Raw genomic sequence first — 14675 nt, 5'->3', positions numbered from 1 at the left:
AAGTCCAGTGTCGTAATTACGACAGAAAATCTTCTCAGTCAATTACCAGTCGTAATACTAGTCCTGCAACAAGTGGCTGTAAACAATACTTAATTACTTCAAGCATTGGGACAACTCGTGGCCTTCAACATCCCGCGCTGCGGCCATCACCACACAGGGCCAGACAGACTCCCTTAACTCTAGGCCTGACACTAAGCCAGTATTATAACCTGTATTTAGACTTAGCTGCACCATGAGCACCTTGCACATCCAGCGCACTAACGGTCCGACCTGGGGGGTTCTGGCCGCCTTCGGCACCATCCTCCAGGTGATGTTTCCTTCGCAGTTGAGCGCTGTAGGTTCGGCCGCCTCACTTTCGAGAAGGTCACCGGCTACGAGCTCTCTGGGATCAGGTCGAATATTCTCTACTCCAGCAATGACCCAGGTAAGGATGTGGGGCTGTATGGCTCTTAGCTTCAAGATCCCTTGTCTTACTTAATAAGACTCTACTGTATATGAGATAATTAGGCGAATGCACTTCGGGAAAGCAAATGTTGTTAAGAATAACTAGCTAGCACAACTGGATACAATGATACTGTGTTTTCCCCCAAATAACCATTGATTTAGCTCAAGGGTTCACACACACACACACACACACACACACACACAAGACGCACCACTGCCTCGCTTTATCATTTATGGCAAATGATATCTCCACTTGTGTTATGCCTTGCCTTTGGTCTAGGTATGAGTCCCATTTCTACTCATTTCACATAACATGTTTCCCTTTGTCACTATTGATAGGCATCAATCTACCCTTCCTCAGCTTCTTTTTCAACATGATTCTCACTTTTTTCGTCGTCTCCTTATTGCAGTAACACCACTACCATCCAGAGCCGATCATTTCTCACACATGAACCCCATCATCCATATAGCATCGTCCACCCTTCCTGAATATAGCTTCCCTCCCAACACAGTCCTCCTCCTCCTCCTCCTCCTCTGCAACTCACTATGCTCTCTCGTCCCATCCTCTATCTTCCCTGTAATACCTATAGCAACCTTGACCCACATTCTTTATTCTTCCCTGTAAGAACAATTAGTCTACCTTGCCCAATGCGATGTTTTCTGTTCCTTCCCACACTGTTCATCCACCACAACACATGGTTTGACCTAACCTTGGCCACATCTAACCTTCCTTCCCCACACTAAATGTCTATACCATCCGTGCCACACCCAGTGCCCTCCCCTGCGCCACACAGTCTACCTCACCAGCACCACCACTTTGTATACTTCATCTCCCGCCAGGAATCACGGCGCGCTGCTCATCGCTGTGTGAGAATCGTCGGGACTGTATGGCCTTCAACCTGGACTACAATAGGTTCGAATGCTACTCCCTTGACACCCGAGCCTCAGAGGCACCCCAGAACCTCCGTCAGTCCAGCGGGGTCGCCTACTTTGAGGGCATCTGTCTGAGAAGTAGGTACCTGTGGATCTTCAGGAAGGGTACAAGGTTATTTGTCCTGCAACTGAGGGTAGTTTGTTTTCTGTAATAAGTATATGGCATGTCCTGTCATCCATAATCCTAGAATGGCTAACATGTAATTGTTTGTTTGTCGTAAATTTTGGAAGAAAGCGCTGTCAACGTTAGTATTTGCGAGACAATGTTCAATATAATGATCTAATGACACTCTTACCTTTAGGAAGCATTCATAACACACCTGGCTTTACCATCGTTTTGTCTCATACACACCCTTTCACCCTTCATTATACTGTACTGCAGAGAAAAGAATGCACATATAGTATCAGTATTACCGAAGCTGAACCACAACAATAATAAGGAAAAATATATCATGAACTCTTCTTCCATCGTCTCCTCGCAAGGTGGCGGGTGTGGTCTGCAGTGGACCTTCGAGCGGGTACCCAACTTCGAGCTGAAAGGCCGAGCTCGAGAGACACTGAATGGAATCAGGTTGGTTGACTGGAGAATCACTGTGTGTTATTACTATCTATGTGTTACGAGGAGACACTTTTACGCACTCAACCTTGTGTGCATACAATATCTTTACCAATCTTTTGTAAAGGAAAAATTATCTTTCTTCTTGCTGTCTACGTAAGAACAATCCACCTATCCTTCTCTTTCGTCTCAAATGGATTTCATTCTCTCACAGGGAGTTTTGCTACGCAGAGCCTCCTCTACCCTGAATCCATGTCATTTCCCGCTGTTTTGTTTTCATGAATGGTTATCCACTTGTTTCTGATGATCACATCCAACATTTAACAGATCAGTCTCGTCACAGAAAACTGGCCTGTAGTTTACCGCAAGAGTCCGGTGTCCTTTCATGGAGACGGGTACGTCATTTGCTCTCTCTCTGTTGGCAAAAAGACAAACAGAAAGAAGAGAGCGCAGCGTCAAGCCACGAAGAGGATCCTGGATGGAGAAATGAATCTTACGAAAGCAGATTAAACGACTTGAGTCTATTTGGCTCAGAAAAAAAAGGGCTAAGAGGTGTTCTTATACAAGGATTCAAAATATTCAATGGCTTTGATAATCTTTACTGATCAAGTTACTTAAAACTTGATTCGTCTGATTTTAGTCTTGCGCAAGCGTTGTACCTTGAATGAGGGAAAGTACTATTTCTTCAACAGTATTGTTATGGAATGGAATGATCTGCCAAATTAGAGTAGCTGAAAACAATGTTGTTGATACGTTTAAGAATAGAATTGATAAACATTTTGCTTCAAGTCCACGGCTTACATTATTGCGCCTCCTTAGCCAAAATGACACTTTGTGCGTTTCTGTGTTTGAATGATCTGTATGTCTTCATATTTTTACTGCACAAATCTGTGAGTTTCTGTTGTCTTCCATTATTACAAAGACAACCTCGAAAGGATCCAGCGTTCTGATGCTGATGCATTCTTTCAATCCAGTCCTCCGTCCATCCATCCATCCACCAGTACATCCTCCACAAACCACCAGGTTGTCATCAATTCCCACAACATTCAGTACATCTCTCTGACACCTGGCGGGGCTGGTGGGTACCTAACTGGTGGAAGTAAGCCAATTAACGTTGGTAAAAGAGATAAAGGACAAAATTTTATGTTCTTAGAAGCTGTTTAAATCTAGTGAGAGCATTTTCACACCACAAGTGCGTACTTAGTCCCAATATTCCACTTCAGAGTACATTCCCAGAAACATGTCGATTTTCGCACACGTGTGAGAGATGTTTTCTTACATCAAGTCACAGATCTCCGTTTCCTCTCTTCGTCGAGAGGAATGTATTCGAATCGTTGAGATAAAAAGTTTGCATCTGTTCCCATGATGATGAAACAAGGAATATTTATGTACTTAAGTCACGTATTTGATTTGTCTTATCCTTTGTTCTCCCCCGCAGCAAGTCGGAGTGTATGGAGAGATGTCTGGAGGAGCGGAGGTTCACCTGCCGCTCCGCCACTTACGAGTACTCTCGTAAATCATGCCTTCTCTCCGACCATGACCGCTTCTCCGCCCTCAGCTCCTTCCAAGCCGCACCCAACGTCGACTATATGGAGAACCAGTGTGCCCCTGGTAGGTAGGCTGACGTGTTGCAGAAGGAGGTTTAATGTGCCCCGAGCGTGAGCTCCAGGCAGTAAGGTCAAATGTAATGTAATATGCTCAGAGTATGGAGTCCAACGCCGAAGGTACATAGTACAGTGTGCTAGGATAGCTCTCTAGAACTAACAGTCCAGTATACTGTAACAGGATTACGGTGTGGATTTGGCAGTGGTCTAGTGTGGGCAATGTAAGCGGTCTAATGTGGCTGGAGTAGTTTATTCAGCGTAATCACAGGGATTAATTCACCGTATGACAGTGTGGTCATAGGAAGTGGGGTAAAGGGAGCTCAGGCGTGAGGCCATTATCCTATGCTGTGAAAATGGTATTTCATATTTCATATCAAATGTACTCACATCATGTCTTAAAGATATGAAAGAGTCTCCTCAGAAGAGGCAATAATCTGTTTGTAACATCCATTATTGCACCAAAATCTATGCCCAAAAATTGTACTGATCTCATTACTGTAGACGTAAAAAGCCTCAAACCTGATAATCATTGCAAGCTCTTTGGAAGATTTTTCTGTTTCTCAGGAACTTTAGATAAGTGCCTATTCCTCCTTCATCAAGTGTCTGAGAGCTGCTGACAAGTGCATGTAGTAAATCCCCAAAACAAATGAGTAATCACCGAGTGCGTTTACTGAAAACCCCCACTTTTCATGAAGCCTACTTAAGTGCTCGATGGCCATTGCAAAGTATATGTGATTTATGCCCAGTAACTAACCACAGGTTATAAAAGTGTGGAGTAAATGTTTTCATCCTCCCCATTTACCCAGCGGCTCGCGGCTGCACCTACACGAACAACCAGAACGACAGGTACCTCATCTACACCACCAAGACCACCACCGCCTTCACCGACGCCACCTGCAGGAGAGCCTGTGACACTGAGACAGAGTTCAACTGCCGCGCTTACTCCTTTATGAGTGCGGTGAGTAACATTACCCCACGTTAAGACATGTGTCATTCCCTTCATGAATACGATGATCGTAAAGTTAGACTTACTCATCTATAGTGGATCAAAAACCTACTCTTTGATGAGTACTGCGAATCAGTCGGTGCTCACAGCGAGCCAAGGGTTACGTTAGGATGAGAGAAGGGAACACTTCTCCCAGGATAAGTCGAGATGATATTCCTTCATGGGTCTAGAAATTATTCTAACTCAGTTCTATGTAGTGAGAGGAAGACTTCGGCAAACTGGAGAGAACTAAGTTTGTTTAACCCAGCAGCAACACTGTCCACTAGAATATTTCTTTCTCTTCTCTTCGGCCATAAATCTTCCTCCACTTCAAAAATTGAAAAAGCTTTGTATATATCTGATAACAGCATATTGACTTGTCGCTGTGTATTCTGAGAGGAATTTGAACAATGAATATTTATCAAGAAAGTATAAGAGAAAAAGCAGACACATTATTTACATAATGTGAGCGACATACACAAGGCTCAATTATATTCATGTATTTATGATAAATATTATCTACAGAGCAAAATCAATACGGACCAGTGTTACCTGAGCAGCGACACAGGCACCAACGCTGGTAACAATGCTTTCCAGTTTCGAAGCGGCGCTCTGTTCGCTGAGAAGAAATGCACTGATTACACAGGTGAGCAAGGCTCGCAAATGAGCCGTTTGCAAGAGCAGTAGCTCAGATTTCTTAGTATCTTAGAGTAATTGTTTGAATGAGGGAGACTGTTTGCTCTCTGGCGATGACAGAAGTCTGAAGTGACTGATTCTGGAAGGCTGAGGTTGCAAGCTGATGATATATGGGAAGTCCTTGATCACTGATTCTGACGCTCTCATGGCGATGGTAGAATCTGGGGAAAACTGTGTCCAAAAATTGACAACGTATGAAACCTATGCATGATCTAATATTTCCGCTTGATCGTAAATGTTTGATGTGACAGAATCTGGAGAGGTGAGATTAGACACTTTTATGGGTTCGAAATGATGATGACTGAATGTCTTTTGAGCGTCACGATGGCAAAGTTTAGAGTTTTATTGATTAAAGGATGTTCAGGAGGTTGCTAAGGCCTAACGCCCTAATATTATAAGAGAAACATTATCAGCTTTGATGACTGCAGGAATGCTTGCTAGTGGGAAGAAGTAGGTTACGAGGACGAGACTTGAGAGGAGACAAATTAGAATCGAGAGAGAGAGAGAGAGAGAGAGAGAGAGAGAGAGAGAGAGAGAGAGAGAGAGAGAGAGAGAGAGAGAGAGAGAGAGAGAGAGAGAGAGAGAGAGAGAGAGAGAGAGAGAGAGAGAGAGAGAGAGAGAGTACTTAACTGTGGTGTGAATCTGCCAGTACGATGAGACTTTGAACACCCGCCATATAAAGGGTTCGGTGGCACTGGGCACAGGTAATTGACCCCACCAGCACACACTGCTATTTTGCCTCAGTCCCTCTCACCTTCTATCCTGCTAGGATGACTTCAGGTTCTTCAGTCATCACTTTAACGTAACGTCACTGTTTAGATATTTAGAAAAAATTCTGGTTTAACGTTGGTGTTATTAAGTAGACCTGTTAAACATGTAGATTACTGGAAAATATAGTCTTTAAAGGTAAAATACACTGTTATAGTAGACCAAAACTTACATCTTGGAGTTCGTAAATGAACTTTGCTGACGTAGTCTTTACTTGTATCAGACAACGTTAAACGTGCTATGTTAAATTCTGCCATGACAGTGTTTCTCAAATTGCATTCCTGGACACAGCTGCTAATACGAAACTCATTATTTTGTGTAAAATTAGTAAAGACTATGTTTGTGCAAAAGTTAGTAAAAATAAGTGTAGTTGTGTAGAACCCAGATAAAGTAATATGCTAAAGCCTTGTCAAACAAACTAATAAATGTAGGATACTTGTCAAACATACACCTTCGTAGACTATGTTGTATGGTTTGAATTTGTAGAATATTGCTGGAAGATGGTGTAAGTAGACTATTTGTTAAACCATTCACGTAGAGTACCGCTGGAATAAGGTGAAGATCAGTAGATGATCATTTAGCCAAAACCCAGCATTTATGTAGAGCATTGCTCCAGCAGCATTGTTTCCTCCGAGGGAGGTCTCCTATGCATGACCCATGTTTGTGGAGGGCCTTTTTGACACCTCTTTAGCGAGCTTCACTTCCCCTCCTCACGTTCCTACTCTCCTCATATTACTATCCCTACTGCCTCCCTCTCTACGTTAACTGTCAGTTCATTGTCTAAATTACTTGTGGTAAATGAGACAGATTGCGTCTCCGTCTAAAACTTGAATATTTCTCAGTAATGTCGTGTGTTCTTACTACTTACATCTTGAGTGCGCCATGTACAGCAATATGCATTCCAAGATGATGCTAGACGAAAACAAGCGCGAATTTCCAATTCAAACATTCTTGGGAGAGCGAGTTTTTCTGTCCAAGTTTTTTGAAATATTTACTTACCGTTCACCTGGCATCCCCCCCTCACCCTTCTCTACTATATCAGACAAGAGGCAGCCATGCCAGATGAGTGTAAGTGGAGGGTTAATTCCCTTCTATGCCACTGAAGTCTGGCGGGGAGGTCGTCAACAAGGCTTGGGCACAAGTGGCGTGTTATGGTGTCCTTGGTAACCTAGGAGACTACACGGCTCACCACCTGGATGCAAACCTTAGACTGCTTTATCACACTCACAGGTGCTGGCTCAGTTGGAGGTGGCTTTGGAGGTTCCGGAGGAGGTGTTGGATTTGGAGGTTCCGGTGGAAGCAGTGGAGGAAGTGGTGGAGGAACTGGCTTTGGAGGAAGTGGTGGAGGAAGTGGCTTTGGAGGAAGTGGGGGAGGAAGTGGCTTCGGAGGAAGTGGTGGAGGAGGTGGCTTTGGAGGAGGTGGCTTTGGAGGAAGTGGCTTTGGAGGAAGTGGTGGAGGAAGTGGCTTTGGAGGAAGTGGTGGAGGAAGTGGCTTTGGAGGAAGTGGTGGCGGAACCGGTTTTGGAGGCGGCTTTGGAGGAAGTGGTGGAGGAACAGGATTTGGAGGAAGTGGTGGAGGAAGTGGCTTTGGAGGAGGTGGCGGAGGAATTAACTTCGGAGGAAGTGGTTCAGGAGTATCCGGTGGAGGAGGAGGAAGTGGCGGCTTTGGAGGAACCGGCAGTGTTGGAGGAGTAGGAGGCGGAGGAGGAAGCTTCGGTGGCACCGGAGGATTTGGTGGCTCTGGTGGAGGAAGCTTCGGCGGATCTTCGGGAGGCGGCGTGTCAGGTGAGTCTTGGGTTTGTAAACCACCTTCCTGAACCCTCCTTCCTGAACCCTACCACACGAGCACCATCGCTCTCCACTCATGTAAACTGCCTTCCTGTCTTCTTGTATGACTGCAGACTGCGAATACAGCTGTATGATGTCAAGCTACAGCTGTATGGTGCTAACTGCAGCTGTATGATGCCAACTAATAGCTGCATGCATCCAAATGATGCCTATAATGCCTAATCTATTATAACCAATCTCAATTTCTGTGGTATCATCCTGGAAATTTCCAAAGAAATTCATCGCCAGACTAACATGCTTTCCCCTCAAGAATTCTCAGTACCATGTTTCACATCCCAGCCCCAATGTCATGTCCCACATCCCAGTACCATGTTTCATACCCCCAGTACCATGTCTCACACTCCAGTATCATGTCTCACACCCCAGTACCATGTCTTACACCATGTCTCACACCCTTGTATCGTCTCACACTCCAGGGTCATGTTTCACATCCCAACACCATGTATCACACCCCAGTATCATGTTTCATCCCTGTACCATGTCTCACACTATGTCTTACACCCCAGCATCATGTCTCTCACCCCAGTACCATGTCTCACACCCCAGTGCCATGTCTCACACAAACATCTCTCCACAGGTGGCGGCGATGGCGCATCAGACGGAGGTTTGTGGACATTGACGATTTTACCTGACTATATATTACACTAGACCGGTTCACTTTGGCTTTGAATTTTTTTGCATTACACCAGTAGTTTCTAGATTCCTTCTTTATGTTTACTTATATATATATATATATATATATATATATATATATATATATATATATATATATATATATATATATATATATATATATATATATATATATATATATATATATATATATATACATATATATATATATATATATATATATATATATATATATATATATATATATATATATATATATATATATATATATATATATATATATATATATATATATATATATATATATATATATATATATATATTATCACACTTGATCATCGTTTGCCGACGAATGGACGCATTCGCTCACATCCATTACCTCACTGTCAAGTACAATGTATCGAAACACAGCTCCTTATCCACAACCAGGCGCCACAGACCTTTGCACGATTTACCCCGGCCACTTCACATGCCCTGGTTTAATCCACTGATAGCACATCAACCACTGTATACCAAATTATTTCAATTTGTTTTGTCCCGTGCACGCCTTTCACCTTCCTGCATGTTCTGGAACCTATCACTCAAATCTTTTTTACTTTATCCCTCCATCTCGAATTTGGTGTCCCCCTTTTCCTTGTTCCCTCCGGTTTTGACACACCCTCTTTGTGAGCCTCTCCTCACTCATTCTCTCCATATGTCCAAACTACTTCAGCACACCCTCATCTGCTCTCTCAAACACACTCTTTTCATTACCATGTCTTTCATACCCTTCATTACTTACTCAAGCAAACCACCTCACACCACATATTGTCCTCAAACATTTCATTTTCAACACATCCATCATCGGCCGCACATCCTCGTCTGTAGTCCATGTACATTCTTGCCCTTCCAGACTACTACCTTTCTTGTCACATATTCTTCACTGCTACCAGCACCTTCGCCCTTTGACTAAGTCCATGATTCCCTTCCGCTTCCATGGCTCCATTACCCTTCATGATCATTCCCAGATATATAAAACATTTCACTTTCTCCAATTATCTTTTCATTCAGATTCTCACCCAACTAAACTTTCACACGTTTTTCCAAACCCATCCACCAACTTATCCAGTTTCTCACTCGAATCTGCCACCAGTGCTGCATCATCGGCAAACAGGTGACTCACTTCCTTGGCCCCCTCTCTCCAAGACTCTTGCATTTGTCTTCCTCAACATCCAATCCATAAAGAATTTAGATAGCCATAGTGACAACTCACCCCTGCCGCAGAACAACCTTTAGTTTTAACAACTCACTCTCCGGTCTTTCCACTTGTGCACACACCTTACGCCTTTGATGAAAACTTCTCACTGTTTCTTAAAGCTTTCCTACCCAGCCATGCATTGTTTAGGCATCTCTATCAACCGTGTCATATGCTTTCCCCAGTTCTATAAATGCCACACACAAATTCATCTGTTTTTGTAAGAATTTCTCACACACGTTATTTAGAGCTCGATCCACATATCCTCTGCTACTTCTGAAACCACACTTTTCCTGCGCAATCTGATGCTCTTTACATGCCTTCACCTTCTCAATCAATACTCTCTCATACAACGCTAGGAAAAGACAACAAAGGCCACATTCGTTCATACTCAGTCTCTAGCTGTCATGTGTAAAGCACAGAAACCACAGCTCCATTTCCACATCCAGGACCCACAAAACTTTCCATCGTTTACCCCAGACGCTTTACATGCCCTGGTTCAATCCATTGGCAGCACGTCGACCCCGCTATAACACATCGTTCCAATTCACTCTATTCCTTGCAAGCCTTTCACCCTCCTGTATCTTCAGGCCCCGATCGCTCAAAATCTTTTTTACTCCATCCTTCCAACTCCAATTTGGTCTTCCACTTCTACGCATTCCCTCCACCTCTGACACATATACCCTCTTTGTCAATTTTTCGTCACTCATTCTCTCCATGTGACCAAACCACTTCAATACACCCTCTTCTGCTCTCTTAACCACAATCTTTTTATTACCACACATCTCTCTTGCCCTTTCATTACTTACTCGATCAAACCACCTCACACCACATATTGTCCTCAAACATTTCATTTCCAACACATCCACCCTCCTTCGCACAACCTTATCTATAGCCCATGCCTCGCAACCATATAACATTGTTGGAATCACTATTCCTTCAAACACACCAATTTTTGCTCTCCGAGATCACGTTCTCGCCTTCCACACATTCCTCAACGCTCCCAGAACTTTCGCCCCCTCCCCCATCCTGTGACTCACTTTCGCTTCCACTGCTAAGTCCCCTTCCAGATATCTAAAACACTTCACTTCCTCCAGTTTTTTTCCATTCAAACCTACCTCCCAATTAACTTGTCCCTCAACCCTACTGAACCTAATAACCTTGCTCTAACACATTTACTCTAAGCTTTATTCTTTTACACACTTTACCAAATTCTCACCCGAATCATCAACCAGCGCTGTATCATCAGCGAACAACTGACGCACTTCCCAAGGCCTCTTATCAACAACAGACTGCATAATTGCTCCTCCCTCCAAAACTCTTGCATTCACCTCCCAAACAACCCATCCATAAACAGATTATATATGTATATATATAAGTATATATATATATATATATATATATATATATATATATATATATATATATATATATATATATATATATATATATATATATATATATTCAAACTATTCGCCATTTCCCGCATTAGCAAGGTAGCCTTAAGAACAGAGGACTGGGCCTCTGAGGGAATATCCTCACCTGGCCCCCTTCTCTGTTCCTTCTTTTGGAAAAAAAAAATCATGATGCTGTTTTTCATATCACTATTACTTTACAATCCGCTTGTGTTTTGAGAGACAAATGACTGATATATCTCTAGAAGTAAAACCTTTGCATGATCTGTTCATCATACATGAGAACTTTTACCTATCTGTTGGAGAAGCTGGCACTAGAACTTGAAAATTTTTCCTTGAAGTTCTTATTGATGGAAGGTATTCAACTGTATGTACTGCATGAAAATACATTTGGTACACTGTGAAAAAGATTTCCCCTCCCTTTATTGATTTGGTTGAATAAACAATACAAACGTTACTTCTTTAAGCTCACTAGAATTGCAATATCATTTTTGTGAACGTAGGAATGGATAAGGATCTTTTATTTTCATATATATAATGCACTAGTATGAGCACCATGACACCAGGGAAATAACTTTGTTTTGATACATGCTGGAGGTCATGCTTTAGAAACACTCCCTTTCCAAATTCAGTTTTCTAAAACCGAAGTCATCAATGTTCCCAGAAAGGGGGAAAAAAAAAGGAGAATACTGATGTATTTCCTCACCTTCAGATCCAGTAGAAAGTGACGAAGCTGAATCAGGTTGGTTATGAGAGAGTCAAGTGCACGGTACTGGAGTTATAACATAAGAAAACCCAACACAGTCTGCCTGATGGCTTACTCTTGCATGTTCCAGAGAAGCAGAAGATCTTGCATTGAGACAGATGCTAACCTTATGACACATACCCCCGCATGTTTACCTGATTCTCTCAGATATACATTACTGATATCTAGATGACGTAGGGATAAGGAAGACTTATTAGCCAGCCAATGTTATTACAAATTCAGTCATAATGATTTTCTTTAAGGATCATTACAATGCATGCTAATGACTGAAAGGTAAAAATGGAATGATATGCGGGATAGTCACCCAGCAGTGTGCCGGGTCACAGTATGGCTATAGATGGCGCTTACACCCCAGGAGACTGATCTTAAGCTTGATTTTGAATAAGATTTGAATAGGATCAAAAGGTCATTACGCCTCTGATCTGACGAGTTTCATATCTTCATGAACCGGTGTTCAAAGACATGTTTAAACCAGAAGTGGCAAAATTCATAAATGTAACTTTCATTCATTACTTATCGAGAAATTGATTAAAGCATTTGGTAAAAAAAGAAAAAGAAAGAATTGACCTCGTGCACCACACATCTGGTTTGATGATGTTATCAAAACAGAATATTTATTGTAACTGAATGCTTCTTCATAATCTGCGTTTTACGAACCCAATTTCTTGCTCTCGTGATTTGCCGAAAAATGTTTGCCTTAATTTTCTTTGACTTAATTCAAACAAAAAAAAATTTGAAAATAAGTAGATTCAACACAGATTTATGATACTGCAAAATCATCAGTTATTGAGGAACTAACGGGTCCAGTGGCCTTACTTTCTAATGGGAAAAAGTCTTATTACCTGTAACACCGTACCATCTGTGGTTCATCCGTTTTCTTTAATGTATATATAACTCGCTCGAATTTCCCACCTTAATGAGTCAGTGTCAGGAACAGACGATTTGATCTTGCGAGCAAAGTTACGGATGAAGGATTCTAAGCCATCTCTTCCCTCCTCTCTCTGTTAATTTTTTTACGATACTCAGGAGGTCCACGTGCGTAGTATTCTTTCTTCCGTTTATCATACCAAGATACATATTCATTTCTAACCTCCTTTGTTTATCAAAATTATCTTTAATCTCTCAGCTTCAAGCAGAGTGGAGACTCGCTTTTAGTTACAACGGTGGCGAGGGTTTAAAGGTCAAGTTATGAGTTTTTTCTTTTTTATGAGTCGACCAGAGAGTCTTAAGAAATTATATAGCGTTCGGAATTATTACCATCGAATTATAACTAATTCATTAGATAAGCAAGACAACGTCTTCTATGAAATCAAGTTAAGGACAATGTGTTAAGGACAATGTGTACTCCAGCAATAGCCGTTTGCCATAACTGGCTCAGAAACTTATAACTTAAAGCCATAAGAGTAGCATGACTAACTTGCTTGTGATGTAGAAACAATGAACTAACTAATGAAGACAACTGTTTGCCTTGGTCTAGATCAACTAGTGCATCAGGACTGAAGTTACTAGAAAGATAGTTTCAAGCTAGTTGATGCATAGGCTTACTCTAACTAATCCGCAAGCCTAGAATGACTAACCTTAGTGATTGAATTGTTTGATTAACTAACTGCAGATAGACTAACTAACCCCCATGCTAGGTCATATTAATCCACTAATATAGATTACCTCATATGTATGCTCAGATTAATCCACTAGCTTAGATTAGATCACTCATTAACCTACATTAACATAGAAACCCTAACTGTGAAATTTGTACTCTCATGTTTATGAGTCCATAAGCTTTTCACTTAAGCCAAAGTTCCTAACTGATTAGTATCATCGTAAATCAACACTCAAGATTCATCCTGTAAACCTAGGTTGACTAACTCAATGGGATGATCTGAGACACCATGAGCTCAGACAAACCCGGCCAGACTAACCCAAACTAACTTATTCATAATAACAGAAAAAGTAATCTGTGAGCCCGGTCTAACTAGTTCAAAAAACTAGGCTTTCTAACTCACAGACTAACTAACCCAGGACCCAACACTATCCAGCCCATAAACCAAGCCTAACTCATTTATAAACGCTAAATTATTTCACCTATACACAGACTGCTTAACAAATAACCGCATAAACCTTACCAAACCACAAGACTAGATAAACTAACTCATCAACTGTACTAACTGGTCTCGTATAACTAACCCACACATCAGATTAACTGAGCCTAGAGCTACACCAGCTACTGTGTAAATCAAGACAATATCAGAAGTCTGGAATAACTAACCACAAACCCTGATTACTCTATTACCCCCAGAATAACTAATGTGTAATGCTAGATTACTTAAGATTACAGATTAACTAACCCACAAGTTTCTGAATAATTAAACACATATCCAGACTGTCTAATCCAAACGACACAACCCATCTTCAAGGTAACTCTAACTATCCCATAGGACCGGCCTAACTACCACTATGATGCGCCAAGACTAAATAACTGACATACACACAATTACTAAACAGTTATCCAAGACCTTTTTGGTATAAGAATTTACTAATCCAATGTGGCCAGATATACATTTATGCTTAGAGTGTGTGTGTGTGTGTGTGTGTGTGTGTGTGTGTGTATTAATCTTGTGTGGTGTTCCCACAGTGCTGAACTGCCGTTTCGCTGTGACGTACGACAAGGTGATGGGTGTGGACCTGCGCGGCTCTAGGTAAGCGGCTCTCCTACCATTACCGACTAGTGTGGTCGGTCTGCCCTGCAGGATCTCCCATCTTGTTGATTCCTGAAGTCATACCTGACGGGTTGGT

At 41.9% G+C, this 14675-nt stretch overlaps 1 protein-coding gene across 10 annotated transcripts in view; it reads left to right on the top strand.

Annotated features, from left to right (window-relative positions):
* The window catches only part of LOC139752836 (uncharacterized), a 141542-nt gene that overhangs the window by 92418 nt on the left and 34449 nt on the right, over nucleotides 1-14675 (top strand). For 5 of the 10 annotated variants that reach the window (XM_071668779.1, XM_071668785.1, XM_071668781.1 and 2 more), the window contains 10 exons: nucleotides 308-424; nucleotides 1285-1455; nucleotides 1861-1948; nucleotides 3372-3544; nucleotides 4344-4495; nucleotides 5048-5168; nucleotides 7217-7771; nucleotides 8412-8438; nucleotides 11829-11858; nucleotides 14515-14578. In XM_071668779.1, coding sequence (XP_071524880.1) covers nucleotides 308-424; nucleotides 1285-1455; nucleotides 1861-1948; nucleotides 3372-3544; nucleotides 4344-4495; nucleotides 5048-5168; nucleotides 7217-7771; nucleotides 8412-8438; nucleotides 11829-11858; nucleotides 14515-14578 — 1498 coding nt within the window. The remainder of the gene's footprint in view (nucleotides 1-307; nucleotides 425-1284; nucleotides 1456-1860; nucleotides 1949-3371; nucleotides 3545-4343; nucleotides 4496-5047; nucleotides 5169-7216; nucleotides 7772-8411; nucleotides 8439-11828; nucleotides 11859-14514; nucleotides 14579-14675) is intronic. The other 5 variants (XM_071668780.1, XM_071668783.1, XM_071668788.1 and 2 more) reach the window with 5 other exon arrangements.

Source organism: Panulirus ornatus, chromosome 13 (assembly GCF_036320965.1).
Source record: "Panulirus ornatus isolate Po-2019 chromosome 13, ASM3632096v1, whole genome shotgun sequence".
Lineage (NCBI taxonomy): Eukaryota > Metazoa > Arthropoda > Malacostraca > Decapoda > Palinuridae > Panulirus > Panulirus ornatus.
This window is presented reverse-complemented; position numbering and strand designations above follow the sequence as displayed.